The sequence below is a fragment of the Enhydra lutris genome, unplaced genomic scaffold (assembly GCF_002288905.1).
Source record: "Enhydra lutris kenyoni isolate GAN:26980312 unplaced genomic scaffold, ASM228890v2 scaffoldscaffold1, whole genome shotgun sequence".
Lineage (NCBI taxonomy): Eukaryota > Metazoa > Chordata > Mammalia > Carnivora > Mustelidae > Enhydra > Enhydra lutris.
The window spans coordinates 32,267,434-32,283,447 of record NW_019154085.1 but is presented as its reverse complement, the minus strand read 5'-3'; the positions used below and the strand labels follow the sequence as shown (position 1 = coordinate 32,283,447).

Sequence of the window (16,014 nt, the reverse complement as noted above, 5' to 3'; positions counted from 1 at the left end):
TTGTAAATAGAGGCACCGGGGTGGCTCAGTCAGTTAAGCATCCACCTTCAGCTGAGGTCATGATCTTAGAGTCCTGGGATGGAGCCCTGCATCAGGTTCCCTGCTTAGCAGGGAGTCTGTTTTGCCCTCTCCTTCTCTGTCTCCCTCTACCTGCTCGTGCTCTCTCTCTCTCTCTCAAATAAATAATAAATGAAATCTTAAAAAAAAATCATGTAAATAAATGGGAAGGTCTGACTCATTTTACAAAAGCTGATCGCACGGATTTTGAAGACTGTGGGTTTTCTGTTAAGAGAGGCATTCAATTATAAGCTTATAAAAACACTTCACCCTTCAATGAAACTGTAACACACTGTATCATCACAAAGGCAAGTACCTAATAAAAGAAACAGGAGGAGACTGGGCTTCTGCGGAAGGTTTAATCCAATCTCTTGCTCTTACGTTACGAGCAACTGGAACTCAACGTAAAGCACAAGTGTACCCGTGTAGTCCTAGATCTCAGCGCTGGGCTCCGTCCCTGGATGGGGTTGTTTGTATTTCTTTGGCACAACTGAAAGCATTCTCAACACAATCTAGACTTGAAACATTTACCCAAGCTCCCTTTTTAGCAACCTGGGATGGAAGGACACTTTTGGGATGCTGTCACTGGGGTAAATGACCTTTCCCCATGGCCACCTTGCCTGGCCCACTCTACTTCAATGGACCATCTCCATAGCTGCCGGCCATGTCCACTTGGCTTGGCTGTCCAGCCATTAGTCTCAGAGAGTCAGGCTAATTGTCAGTTAATTTCACATGCCCTCAGGTCTGACAACCTACAACACTGGAACAGCTTCTGAGGCCAACCAGTTTCTTCTGCAGCAGGAAGGATGGACCTGACTTCTGGTCCGAGGCCAGCTGGCCCCATTCTAGTCCATGCCTGCCTGCTTCAGCGCTTTACGTTTTTGCTCACAGCCCACAGGGACCTCTGGGCTCTGCACGACTCTAGCGCATGGACCACCTTCTGTCTTTGCCTGTCTTCTGTGGGCTACATGCAACTGTCAGTTCTGCTCCCCTCCTGGATTCGGAGCACTCCCGCCTAGCCCACTCACCTCACACTCATAGAACAGACAGAAAACTGAGCCGCAGCTGTGGCTTTTTGGTAAGCGTGGAGAAAGCAGATGAAAAAATAATTTACCTACGTTTATTGTTAGGAATACATATCGCAAGCAGCTCTTGCTGGAAATGCCCTACCTTCAGTTTGATTAACACAGAAGCATATATGGGTCATCAGTTTCCCTTTATATCATCCTAAGGAATGGCTGTTGGGGCTTCTACAGTGGTTAACAAATAATGATTTATTTCATCTTAAAAAACAACAACAACAACAACAACAACAATGCAACAACAGCTTTAAAAACAACAGAGGTTGAATGTTCTACCCCGAGTCCTTAGTAGGAATTCAGAAATAATTCTCTATTTAATAAAAGTATAAAAATAAGTCTCTCCAAGGTAAAGAATGGCCAATGTGCATAGTAAGGGGATGCTCAGAAACAGAACCAAATCCTCTTTTTATCTCAGTAACTGACTTATCCTACAACAGAAAGTAAGGCTTGGTTGGTTATAGTTCATACTATAATTAGCTTTCTTTTCCATATTAAAAAAGGGAGTTTGGAGTAAGGGGGTTTTTATTTGTTTGTTTTTAAAGTAGTTTCAAAGAGCTTGGGAAAAAACAAAAACAAACACACCAGGACTGCTTTAGTCCAAAGCCAGAACACAGTTTTGTATGGGCTGCAGATAATTTAATATTTGAGAAGCCTTTTCAACGTTCTCCAACTGCAACCAAAACTAAAGCCATAGTTAGGGGAACAAAATAAATGAGTAAGCCAATAAAACCCAATATCTATATAATTATCCACAGATCAAACAATTTAGGGACAATAAAATAGAACAGCATTTCAGCTAATTCAAGTTCAAAATAATGGGACAACCATTCACTAATCTAACAACAACAATTCTGGCTAATTTTACTGTTAGCATATTGGGGATAATTGCCTTATCAGTCAAGAGATTTAAAATCAGGGACGCCTGGGTGGCTCAGTCGGTTAAGCTGCTGCTTTCGGCTTAGGTCATGATCCCAGGGTCCTGGGATCGAGTTCCGCATCGGGCTCCTTGCTCTGCCGGGAGCCTGCTTCTCTCTCTGCCTCTGCCTGCCTCTCTGCCTGCTTGTGCGCTCGCTCTCGCTCTCTCTCTCTCTCTGACAAATAAAATCTTAAAAAAGAAAGATTTAAAATCAATTCTGTACAAGTTGACTTATTTCAGGCACTGAAAACTGTGCATGAAACCTTCTTGACTTGCTCTAATCCTCCTTTCCCCACATAAACAACCATAATGTCAGTTTTTGAGTCCTTGAAAGAGCAGGAAAATGCAATAAAGTCAATGTAGAAAGGATACCAGTGGGGGGCTTTGTCTGCTCTCTTCTTTGGGCAACAGTCCCATTTCATTTTGGAGAACGGCCCCTCCCACAGGCCAACCCTAATCCCATACCTAACCGTCACTGCCCATTGTGGCCCCTGCCCCCACAGGCTGGCTCCTGCCCCAGCAGGACCAAAGCACCATCCTAGGCCCCTCACATAGCTTTTGGTGCAGCAAATGGGTTCACTGTCCAGGCCAAGCCATCAGAGACTTTCTTGAAATTCTCCCTACTATAATCCTTTCAGGAATAAAACAAAGAATTGAAGCCCAGAGCTCCTTGGATCTAGCCGCAGAGAGAAGGCAGCCCAGGAGCATGGACCCATCATGTGCAGAGACGTACAGAGAAGCTTAAGGAAGAGTGGGCGGGGGGGGAGACTTCTAGCAAAGATCTAGACCTCAAGTCCTGTTCTCCCAATGGCGACCTGCACTTCTGCCCTTCCTACAGTGTGTATCTAAAAGCGAATACACTTTCCTTTAAGCTTAAGTGAGTTTGAGCTGGTGTCTATTATTTGTACTCCAGGAGTCCTGATCCATGCAGACGGTTACCTCTTGGGTTTGGGAATTCTCAGGAGTGAACTTACTGAGTTGTCTTTCTAGTCCCTGTTCCTGGGGCACTGCCTTTGCGGCCAAAGGGGTGACTTATGAGGTCTTGTTTCTGCTCTTGGAAACTGTTTCTCTCCATGAGCCTTACTGGCCCAAGGGTAGCATGCAGGGCAATCAAGGTTTCACCTCTGGAAATAAGGTTTGGATTTGAGAGGTTGGGGGTTTCTTTGAGCAGTGGTGCTCCGGAGGGACAGGAAGGCATTCTCAGAGACACTGTGGTTCGGCTCCTTCAGAGCTTTAGTCACTCAGCCCCATCCACAGTGAGCTCCATGAGCTGCCCCAGTCCAAGGCATTCTACCCTGTCTCTCTTCCTCCCCCTACCCCCTGCGCTTCAGCTGGCTACAACTGGTTTTGTCTTCAAACCAAGAGAACATGAAATTTTACACACAAAAAATTGTTTCTGTAAATTATTGGTTAGGATATTTGTCACCATGGGAAACATAAGACTTCAATAAAAATCAGCTTGAGCAATAACGAACTTTTTACCTTGAACAACAAGCCTCGAGGCAGTAGCCCCAGGCGTGGTGTATCAGCAGCTCAAGGATGTCATCAAGGCCTCCATGTTTTATTCCCGTGTTTTGCCAGGAAGAGGACTGACTTCTCTCACAGGTCAGTCCACCTAGAATCCCCAGATGGCTGCCACCCACAGTTAGCGCTTCCTGGGTCATCTTTCCCATCCAGCAGGGGAAGGAGACACTCCGAACATCCTGGCGGTGGTGTGAGAGCAGCTCTAAGGCATTTTTAAGAGTCAGAACTAATTCAGCTTGGTGACTGCCTGGCTGCAGGGCGTGGGGAGGGAGGAGCTGGGGCAGTGCCCAGCTTTCATGCTGAGGCATCTTGGTGGATGGAGACACCCTTCTCTGAGGGGCCTCCAGAGCCAGTTTGGCAGGACAGTGACACCGCTTGTGGGTTCCCTGCCTCTTTGGACTTCGTTCAGGCCTGTCCAGGAGTCAACTGGGGCCTGTCCCCAAAGCCTTGACATCAGAGAGCAAACCACTCACCTCTGACAAGGCGTAATTTCCTGAAGGGGGAGCTAAGTAAATTTCTGTTCTCCTTGAACTGCTTCTGCTACATGGGCAACTATTTACATAAAGCAGGCAGCCCCTGAGGAGGGCATGACGTCCCCGCTGTGACTGTCCTGTCCCAGCTGTGCGAAATTAGAGGAGCTCACACTACGGACGTGGTGGGTGTTTACATGGCATCCTTCTCCACCTGCTTTTCACCTTCCTGCTTCAGTTTGGTTCAGGCGCAGGCTTGTGGCCGGTCCTAAAGGATAATTAGTCTCATCACGGCTCTCCACCCTGGCTGCGCGCTGAAATCTCCTGAGTTCTGAACAAATACCAACGCTTACCACATAGGCGTGTGTGTATGTGTGTGTGTGTGTCATTTCCACTCCTCAGCTACTGTGAATAATGCTGCTGGTATGAACGTGGGTGTCCAGATGCCCCCAGGGATATTTTTAAAAAGCTTTCCATGGGATGTGGGATACGCAGTCAGGGTTGAGGACCATTAGCGCGTGGCAGTCCCTGGCCACCGCAAGGGGTCTGGGTGAGAGGCATGCCACCTTCCTCGGCCTGATGCAGCTGCTCCCTGCTAATTACAGCACTCAGCAGAACCCACAATCAGCAGCTCCCACATCTGTCAGCATCCACCTGTCAGCATCCACGCTCAGACGTCCAGAAGCGCGAGGCAGGTTTCGTTTACCTCCACATCTCAGTGACAGAGCTCCCACCCGGGTACCCCACAGGAAACGATTGAGTTGCTGTTGAAGGAAGAAGACTTCCAATCCCTCGTTCAACCGGATCCCACTAGCAAAGTCAACTGCCCCCCTTCTGCTACTAGAAATGATGTGCCATTAAACCCTCGGCCACGCATCTGGCCCCACTCAGGCCTGGTCCTAAGTCAGGGTCTCAGACCTTTATAAAATAAAGATGCCCATGTGGAAGGAGCCCCAGGGGGTGGTGGGGGCCCGAGGTGGGGGTGTGGGTTGCTGTGGCCTCGCTCCAGTTTCTTCTGGGACAGATGTTCTGAAAGGAGCCCCTGTGCCCATTCCTTGCAGCTGAATGAGATGCTTAAGTAATCTTCCCCACAAATGCCGGCTTCTCTAGCCCCGTAACCCACTTGAAAAAGGAAAACTGGACATGATGCTGTGTTTTTCCTTGAGGTGGGTTTTCTGTGCTTTCTACTCACGTCTGCAGCCCCACGTCCGTGTGTTTACACCACTTTTCATGTCGGCCTGAATTCTCACGATCTTTTTTTTTTTTTTATTACAGCCTATGGAAATTAAAAAAGTAGCCCCAGATAAAAGAAATGCCAGAGCACCCGCGAGACTTCTGCCTGGTTCCATTTTTAAGTCTGCGGACGTATTTGGAGAGAACCTCTTTCTAATGCGAAGCAGGAGTGTGGCAAATCGAGAATGCTCTCCTCTCTGTTCCCCTGTGGGCTCAGAAGCCAGATGCGCCACGTGACGGGACCGGACAGCAAGGACACGGCTTGGGAGGGAGACGAGGAGAAGGAGGAGGCCCCTAGCTGCTTCTGCAGTGTCTTCCAGATCTGGTCAGGCCACGGTGAGGATGGGGCAGGAGAAGCAGTGAATTTGGGGGCGGAGCTGGTCTTCATTGGAAATGTGGATTTTTCTTTTCTAAAGGTTTTATTTATTTATTTGACAGAGGGAAAGAGAGAGAGAGTGCAAGCAAGCAGAGCAGGAGGCAGAGGGAGAAGCAAATTCCCTGATGAGCAGGGAGCCCGACGCGGGGCTCGATCCCACGACCCTGGGATCATGACCTGAGTGGAAGGCAGCCATTTTAACCGACGGAGCCACTCAGGTGCCCCAGATGTTTTGTTTATCATAGAAACTTTTCGTGTTCATTTTGATTTTTTTAAGTACTACATTAAAATTGCTTACCTCGGTCACGGAGCTGTCTGGCACACCTTCCATTTCATGTCTCACTTCCCTCACCTTCCCAGCCCTGACTCTACTGGCTCCCGGCTCCTCCTTGCTTTTCCTTGAGTTAGGCTGTGCGTTTTCATGAGGGAAGCAAGATGTCTCTCTCTGAGTCTTGTGCAGCCATAAGCTTGTTTCCTCTGGGCTTACTTCCTCCCAGGCCTCTGCCTCTGCTCATTTCGATGAGCTCTTGCGCTGCCTGTGTTCACCTCTGCTGCTTCTGCCCTTCCAGGCCTCCCCACCACCCTTCTTGGGACCACCAACACCAGGAGAGAGAAGAGGGTGGCTTTTCCCTCCCATGTCTTTTGCTAACACAGTTTTTGAGCTTCGTATGGAGAGTAACACAATTAGCAAGGGCCCATTCCTCTTTAGAGATGTTTCTCAGGCCAGTTATGATGAGGAGTACTGCCCTGTGGTAGATCACGGGCAACCTTGTGCACTGGAACATCACGGCAGCTGGCTGATACACCAGGAAGTTGAGCTCTGAGGTAATGTTAACCGTGCTAACCAGAGCACCCCTGGAAATCAGAGTACGGTAAACAGGTAGCTGAACCTTTATGTGCAGGCAGGTCTCTCTGTGCCCACCACCACCTCTGGCCCAGAACAGTACAGAAGGAAGCAAGCGCATGATTCTGGGCTCTTCTGACTCAACAGGACTCCTTCCCTGAAGGTCAGCTGAGATCTTTAAAAATCCAGGCTTGATTCTGTGAGGCCTAAGTGGGGAACCTGATCCACCCACCTGCCTCCTTGACCCTGGTGTTTTTCCTGCACTGTTTCTGCATCATCAGTAAACCCACGTGAACCTAAATGACTGGGTCGCTGTTGCCATTCTAGCCGATCTTCCAAGTCATGAGGGTCTAGGCCAGCTCAGCCTCCTTGATATCATCTTAATGATTCATTATTATAATTAGGCCACAAAATAATAATGACTTACCTTACTGGCCTGAAGGGAAATATAATGACACACACAAACAGCTTCAGAAGTAATACAGCATGAAGAACACACTGAAACAGGGGCCACAGTGTCATAGGGACAGTCACCCGAAGGCCTGACGGCAGCACTTACCAGCACCGTGTGCATCCCGGTGTAGAGTCTGCTGAGACACACCAAGGTGGAAAACACCACAGCCATCAGCAGTCCCAGAGCAAAGGGATACTGTGGGGGGAGAAGGGAAAGCAAGGCCATGAGATCATGCTCGCACAGTTTGATGCTGTGGGAGGAAAGGATTCCCACCCAGTGACTGCTAGTCTCAACCTCAGTTTCCCTAGACCAGCAGTCTCAGGGTCTCAAACCACTTGAAAAGTGGGAAAAAGAGCAAAGAGAAGGGGAAGACGTCCACAGCCACGGCTCTGGGAGGAAGCTTCTCACCATATAAACCTACAAATCAGATACGGTTAGGACTTGGCGTTAGGCCTCATGACCACAGACACGGTGCTGACAGTTTTCCTGAAGTAAATCATTCTTTATTTCAGCCTATTCTTAGCATAACATGCATGAAGGGTACAGTATGGAGCAAGGGGCAAGGTAGAGGGACAGTCCCATCATCCGGAAGTGCAACCGACAGCTTCCCCATTGAGGGCTGGGTGGGTAAAGCTTCCCAAGGGAGCCCAGCCCAGGCTAAGAATGGGCACCTTTCCATACAGATGCTGAGGCAGAAAGCCAGACTCTACTACAACTCAACGTTTGCTGGTGGGTAACAACAGCAGCCAGAGGAATCGGGCTACTGCTGAGTCCTATAGGGATATCCTGCTTATAAATGAAGACACAGAGATGTAACCCATGTGCTTCAAGCTTGAACACCTGTGCTGTCCCATGGTGAAGAGAATAAAGGCGACAGAGAGCTGTCTGCATTACAGGAAGCACTTTAGAGCCCTGCGCTCCTCCCTTCTTCACACAACCCTATGAAGTGGATTCTATTATTAGCTCCAATCCACAACCGAGGAAACCCTTAACCTTGACAGTTACTGTTAAACTTAAGCACAAAGATGCTTTCCCATCCATCATCCCATTTGATCCTCAAAGCAGCAGCTGGCCCCAGAGAGGTCAAATGACCTGCCCAAGGTCACACAGCCCGTAGAGGGGAAGAGTCAGAACCAGAAGCCACCTCTTCTGAATCCAAGCCCAGCACATTCTTTCTGATGCAAGATGAAGAACAATCACACATGGTCGTAGGTCTTCTCCTAACATTTATCGTTAACTGGGTCTCAGAATTTAAGAAAAAGTGTTAAAAATGAATGAGTGAATGCATTCAGAAATTAGAGTTGGGGCATTTGCCTGAACACACAGTCATATAAATAAACCATATTTAGGACTGTTTACAGCAAATAACCCAAAACGCTAAATATATTTATCATTAAAAATTGAATAGGAGAGACGTCCATAACAACTCAGGCTGAAAACTGCTGCATCATATGAGCTGAAAAGAGTTTTTTGGGAAGGACCAGGCGGCCTTGAAATAAGTCTGTAAACGTTGTTGATGCTGCGTTCTTGCAGTCGGCTGCTACTTGGGGCTTTCTTCCTGCATGAGGCCTGTCTGGATGCTGGGAGCAGCCCAAGGGGACCTGCCCTGGGCCCCCTATGTCCTTCTGGGGCAGATACCCTGTATGACATAGCTCAGAAGTCTGCATTAACTGAACTCAGACAGTGCGGAGATCCCGGACATCTCTAATCCTTGCATGACATGCAAGTGAGTTATGACAGAAGATTATACCTAGTTGGGCATATTCCTTAGACTTGTCCCATTCCCATCCAGGAAACAGGTCTGACCCCCCCATCCCCCTGACTAGGTGAGCAGGCATAAGACTACAGAGAGAGAGCCAGGACCCAACCCTAATCTTGTCCTTGTCCCCTAGTTCTGCACCACCTGGAGCACAGAATATCCCTGTGTTTCGAGGGTAAAGGGATGAGGTGAAACACTACTGTCATTTACATACAAGACAGCTAGGTTGAAATCTAAATTGTTCAGAGAGTAAAGGGTAATATGAAATGAAACACACTTGGAGCAAAATTTGTCAGACAAGTGAAACAAAACCTCAGGGCTGTGCGAATGTAACTTTTAAAAGGTCTGACTGTAACTGGCATCTAAGCAGATATTAATTAAGTGAAATTCTTCTATTTGCAACATTTATCAATCTGCTGTCAGAGAGTCCTCTAGAAAACACGGAGCCATTGTTTCTAGTGGTTGAGCCCCAACCAGGGGCAGAGGCATCCTTGGGAGCCAATCTGGGACACAGACTCTTTCCTGCCCCAGGCCCTGGGGAATATAGCAGGAGGATTTATCTGGGGAATCATCTCAGCCCCGGAGGATTATTTACGAGGATCGTCAGCTCCTCACGTCTGCTGCGAACAGAAGAGGAGAGAACAGATCGTGTGCTGTCTAGTTGGGCAGCTCAGAGTGACGATGCAATTCTGGGGAGACTCCATACCTGGTTCCCAGGACTGTCCATGTTGTCACATTGTGGAGGTGTTGTCACTGGGGTATCACTTTCACTATGAGGCACGGCCTCATCTGGACACTAAGCCATATGTCACTTTCTCTATGAAGAAATTGTCACTGATGGCTCAATACATTTCGATCCCCCATAGTCTTCATTTCGTAAGCCTCAAAGTCCCTCAAAAAGGAAAATTCTGAGGCAAAACCTCTTTTTGCTGTCTCGCTGCATGGATGAGGTTACATGGGGGTAGGGCGGGAGAGGAGTCAGGGGGCCTCACCTGGTATCTGTCCATAGTGGAGAGGAGGAGGGTGAAGGAGATGACGGTGGCTGCCATGGCGTGGGTAGACGGCATTCCGTACTCGTCAATCACCCTCTTCTCCAGCTTCACCACCGGAGGGGAGAGGGGGCGGGGCCACTTCAAGATGTCCTTGGCCACCTGGCCGATGTACATCACCAGCTGAAAAACCAAAGGACCGGGGTGAGTCCAACCAAACAAGTGAGACCCTCAGAGTGCGTGAAGAAACCAGGAAGTTTTGCTACAAAATCTGTGGCTGACGGTACCACGGCAATACCCCAAAACCCAGGACAGTTTTCAAATCAGACAGCCTTCATTTTTAAGTTTTAACCAGAAAAGTGACTGTTCTCACAGAGCATCGGCTTTAAAAAGTTGTGAATTCCTGATGCAGGTAGGTAACATACTGGATAAAATTTAATTTCTTTCAGTCATCAGAGGCATCAGTAAAATACACGGCATGAGTATTTTCAACCCTACAATACAGAAAACTCACGCTACAGTTTTTTTCAAATGATTTTTCATGATGGCATGAACGAAAAGACTGCCCCCCTTTCTTTTTCTTAAAGCACAAGATAGAAATCAGAATTTAGCTTCTCTGCCCTTCAGAGAGGAACAGGAGTATAACCATAGACTCATTTTGTCAGGGAACTTTACAGGATGATTTCAGGATCAGTGATAAGGAGGGAAGAGCACTCATTTCCTCACATCTGCCTTTGCAGCTCCAAGTGTGGTCTGAGGACCAGCAGTGTGTGCGCCACCTGGGTGCTGGTTTCAAAGGCAGAATCTCAGTCCCCAGCCTCCTGGACAGACTGAGTTAGAACCCCTGGTCACAAGACTCCCAGATGGTTCATGGGTGTATGAGAATTTGAGGAGCCCTGTTTGACCCTGCGTCCTTGCCCAGGCCCCTTTGTCATGGACTTTAATCATAAACCTTCCCATCATCTTTCCGCGACCCTATTGATTTTACGAGGGCTTTATTTAGCTCATGATGGATGGAGTTACCTCGCTTTGGAACAAAACCCACGATGAAGGACTATTTCAAAATAACTTTAATTAGTCAGCCAGAGTGCTTTGGGGTTTCCACATTCTGGTCCTTTCTTTTAACTCATTCAATTCGGAGCATTAGTCCAGCATACACACAACCCCCAGAAGGCACTACTGCTGTTTTGTGCTCTGCTGTCATTTTGCTCAGGTTAAGAAACCAAGAGCCACCGTCTGTGCACAGCAGGCCTGATCCACAGGCTTTAAAGCCTCAGTGACAATCAGTGAATTCCATAGCTGTGATTTCTAATCGGACTTTGAAATCCAACCTCTTTACCATCCCCTTATTACCAGGAACTACTGTCCTGGAAACCAACTCACTCTTTTATGTTTCCGCCTCCCTCCTGTGAACCTGTAAAAACCACATCAGACTGACAATGATGTGTGGAGTTGAAAAACTCGCAGCTATCACTGACGACCAGGAATGTCTCAGAAGCTGCTTGAGATGGATTTCTCAACACTGCCCCTTCCCTACTCACCGGCTGAAATAAAACACTGCAGGCATCATAACTCTGGTTTGCTCAAAAATTCTTAAAATCCTCAGACAGGGACCCTTAGAATCATTAGGTGAAGACAGCCAGGGAGGTCTTCAGACACAGTTTTAAATTTCCTTGACATTCACAAATCCCTCTGACTTCACTTCTATTTCGCCTTCTGTGTTTGAAGGATGCTTTTAAGAATTAGGACAACTGTTCATTTCCTTTCAACAATATTACCACAGCATCACATTGTATCTGATCAATAAATTTCAAGTAACAATTACCGTAATGACAGCTCTCTTTAAACAGAAAATAGGGCTATATTTTTCAAGTCATAGGAAAGGAGGACCACTCATGGCTTGAGAAGTACTGTCTCTGTCTTTGTATTCACTAGAGTAAAGTGATGATGTGCCCAGCCCTGTGTTAAGTTCCCATCTTGAGGGGAAGAAACCATCGCATAAGCAGAAGACCTCATCATAATGCAAATATGCTTTGAAAAAAATTATCTAACAAATTCTCTGGATATGTATATCTGCAGAAGCAGAATGAAGAAACCAAAACAAAAACAAAGAAAAAAGAAGCATATACTATATAATTCTGTTTTTATAAAATTCTTGAAAGTGGTTTAACCTTATGGCACAGAAAACAGACCTATGGTTGCCAGGAAAGGAGGAAAGAAATCACAAACGGGCATGAGGATACTTTTAGGATGATGGATATATTTTTTAATAATTGTGATGATTCCAGGGGTATGTCAAATATTCCGACTCAGACATTTTAAAATGTGTCATGTTTGTGAACACACTAAGAATTATGGAATTGGACATTTTCATGTTCTTTTGTTCATGTTTTTTTTTTAAAGACTTTCATTTGTTTATTTGAGAGAGAGAGCACAGAGGGAGAGTGAGAAGGAGAAGCAGGCTCTCTGCTGAACAGGGAGTCTGACGTGGGGCTCGATCCCAGGACCCCGGGATCCTGACGTGAGCCGAAGGCAGACGTTTATAACTGACTGAGCCACCCAGGCACCCCAGAATTGGACAATTTTCAATGGGTGAACTGTATGGTGTGTGCATTATAGCTTGATAAAGCTGTTGAAGACATGCAATTTACTGTATGTCAATCACGTCTTAAAATGTGGCTGTCTTAGCTTGGGTTGCCATAACAACCAAACATAGACTGGTGGCTTATAAATAATGGAAATTTAGTTCTTACATTCTGGAGGAGAGAAAAGTCCAAGATCAAGACACCAGCAAGTATGGGGTCTGGTGGAGCCTGCTTCCTGGCTCACAGCCAGGCATCTTCTCGCTGGGTACTCATGTGGCAGAAGGAGTGAGGGAGCTCTCTGGAGTTCCTTTTAAAAGGGCACTAACCCTATTTGTAAGGGCTACACCCTCATGACCAAAACACCTCCCAAAGGCCCCACCTCCTAATACCATCCCATTGAGCACTGGGTTTCAACATGTCAACATTTCGAAAGTTTTCTCAAGAATGAAGAGGTGTTTGTGGGGTGGGCCTGGCTGTGAGACACTGTCTGGAAGGCCATCTGGAGCTTCGGTCCACTTGGAGGTTTGGGGAAGAGGTGTAGGCAGACCTAATCTGTCCTCTGGGGCCATGGACAGAGTGGGGGCAAAGACATCAAGACTAGATGGAAGGAGACCAGGTAAGAGCATATTGCAAAATCCAGGTGAGAGATGAAGGTGGGTTCAAGGTCAGCAAAAGTGGGGCAGCAGACAGATTAAAAGAAATTTTTGTTTTAAACTGGAAGAATGGGGACGCCTGGGTGGCTCAGTTGGTTGGACGACTGCCTTCGGCTCAGGTCATGATCCCGGAGTCCCGGGATCGAGTCCCGCATCGGACTCCCAGCTCCATGGGGAGTCTGCTTCTCCCTCTGACCTTCTCCTCGCTCATGCTCTCTCTCACTGCCTCTCTCTCAAATAAATAAATAAAATCTTTAAAAAAAAAATAAATAAACTGGAAGAATGTTGAATAGGTTTATAAGTCTTGGAAGAATGGCAAGTAGAAATTATTTAAATAAGAGGGAGGGGAAAAATCCTCAGAAATCAATGGACTAGGAGCCCAAAGGTGATCGTGTATGTGGAAGTCTTTAAGTTCAGAACAGCTAAACCACTGGTCCCCACAAGGAACATATGGTTTCCCTGGAGACACTCTCGGTTAGCTCGAAGATGGTGGGCACCGCCAGCATGAAGAGAGAAGTTCGGGTCGCAGTGTGCCATTCAATGCACAAGATGGTACCATTCTAGAACATCATTTTTTGTTTCTAACGTGACTCTTGAGGACTCCACCATTCCTGTAGGTGAACACCTATCTGTAATCCTCTGAATGGAGGGCCTAAGTCTCTGTTACAAGTCAACACCAAATGTTTTCTTGCAAGGTTTGAACATGCACTGAAGGTTCTGAGAACATAAAAACCAAGTAAATGGAAGAAAGACTGAAGCTCGATTTATTTGGAACTGTATCTAGAATTGCTCACCATTTGGAGGAATCGGGTCACCACTGGAAATGCTATTTGTTACGTTTGAGACTCTAATGCCACATGCCTGTGTCCACGCCACCATAGCTGACACGCAGGGACCCTGTTTATAGGTTCAAGGATCCTACTACCCTATGTGGACAGACCTAGAATTTGCTTATTTTAAAAGCCACCTTCTTATGACAAGGCAGATTTTTAGGAATTATGCAAGTAAGTCATATTTTCTATGAATCTCACTGAAGGAAAGCAACTACAATACATTTAGGGTATAAAAGGAGGTAATGCTATGCTCAGTTTAGGAAGACAGACACAAAAGACTACATACAAATGATTCCATTTATATCCAGAAATATCCAGAATAGGCAGATCCAGTGAGACAGAAGAGAGATTAGTGGTTGGCTAGACCTTGGAGACCAGATGTCTGTAATCAAGGTGTCAGCAGGGCCACACTCCCCGGGGTTCTAGGGTAGAGTCCTTTCTTTGTCTCTTCCAGTTTCTGGTGGCCACACCCCCTGTGATCACATTGCCTCTTCCTCTTCCTTCTGTCTACTGCTCTTCCGTCCATCTCAGCTCTCCCTCTGCCTTTTTCTCATAAGGGCACTTACCATTGGATTGAAGGCCACTCACATATCCAAGATAATCTCCTCATCTCAAGATCCTTACCTGAATTACCTCTCCCATTACTCTTTTTCTAAAAAAGATAGCATTCACAGGTCCCATATGCTAGAATGCAAACGTATCTTTTTGAAGACTACCATTTAATCCACTATATTCAGCAAATAGTGTATGAGTGACCAGGCACTGTGCTGGACTGGGGATCACCATGAAGAACAAGATAGACCAGATCTTTGTTCTCAGGGAGTCTATGAGTCAAAACATGAACAGGAAGTATGCTTAGCTTCCTTGCATTTCATTTACTTCAATAAAACAACATTGTCCTGCTTAAAAAAAAAAAAAAAAGAAAGAAAGAAAGGAAAAGAAAGAAAGAGAAAAAAGAAAAAAACTCTGCTGGGTCTGACAGAATCAAAAAGTCCAATATATTAAAAACATTACCGCAGATATAAGCATCACGTCATTAGGGAATTACAAAATAAATCAATGAAATATCATTACACACCTACCAGTACAGCCCAAATCTAAAACACTGACAACGCTAAAGGCTGGTGAGGGGAAGCAACAGGAATGCTCATTCTTTGCCAACGGGAGTGCAAAATGGCAGAGCCACTTTGGAGAACAGTTCGGGGGCTTCTGACAAAACGAAACAACCTCTTACCGTAAGATTCAGCAACCACGCTCCTTGGTATTTAATCCAGATGAACTGAAAACTTATGTCCACACAAAACCCTGCACATGAGTGTTCATAGCAGCTTTATGTATAAGTGCCGAAAGTTAGATGCGACCAAGATGTCCTTCAGTAGGTGAAAGGATAAACAAACTGTGGTATATCCAGACCAAGGAATACTAGAGCTAAAAGAAGCGAGTTTTCAAGCCATGAGAAGACATGAAAGAACCTTAAGTCCATACTACTAAGTGAAAAAAAAAATCTGAAAAGGCGACATACTATAGGATTCCATCTATATGATATTCTGGAAAAGGCCAAACTGTGGAGGAGTAGATGATCAGGGGTTAGCAGATACTGGTGGGGAGGAAAGAGGACTAGGGAGAGCCCAGGGGATTTTTAGGGCAATAAGACTACTCTGTATGGTACTGTAATGGTGCATGCAAGTCATTAGACATTTGTCCAAACCCACAGAATGTTCAACATCAACAGAGAATTGTAGACTATGGACTTTGCAGGAATATCACGTGTCAGTGTAAGCTCCTCAAGTCTAACAAATGTACTGGTCGGGGGCGGGGGGATGATCATAATGGGGGAGGCTGTGCTTGGCTGAGGGCAAGGACTATATGACAACTCTCTATATGTTTCATTCAATTTTGCTATGAGCCTAAAGTGCTCTAAAAAATCAAATCTATTAAAAAGAACACTATGGCAGGGGTGCCTGGATGGCTCAGTCAGTTGGGCAGCTGGCTCTTGATTTTTGGCTCAGGTCATGATCTCAGTTACTTGGGATGGAGCCCTCAGGGGCTCCCCGGCCAAAGGGGACTCTGCTCGAGGATTCTTTCTCCCGCTCCTTCTCTTCCTGCCCCTTGGTGCCCCCAGCCCTGACCGCATGCTCCCTACAATAAATAAATCTTAAAAAGAAAAAAAAAGAAAAAAAAGTACTATGGCAGAAGAGAACTATTTCTCCATTTTGTTTGTAGTTCAAGAGTATAATGA

General features: G+C 46.3%; 1 protein-coding gene across 1 annotated transcript in view; it reads right to left on the bottom strand.

The window, feature by feature from the left end:
- The window catches only part of LOC111138525 (sphingosine-1-phosphate phosphatase 2), a 106,665-nt gene that overhangs the window by 18,673 nt on the left and 71,978 nt on the right, over positions 1-16,014 (bottom strand). Inside the window, exons 3-4 of the mRNA XM_022496306.1 lie at positions 9,708-9,887; positions 7,062-7,151 (exon numbers count right to left, since the gene is read on the bottom strand). Of these exons, the coding sequence (XP_022352014.1) occupies positions 7,062-7,151; positions 9,708-9,887 (270 nt within the window). The remainder of the gene's footprint in view (positions 1-7,061; positions 7,152-9,707; positions 9,888-16,014) is intronic.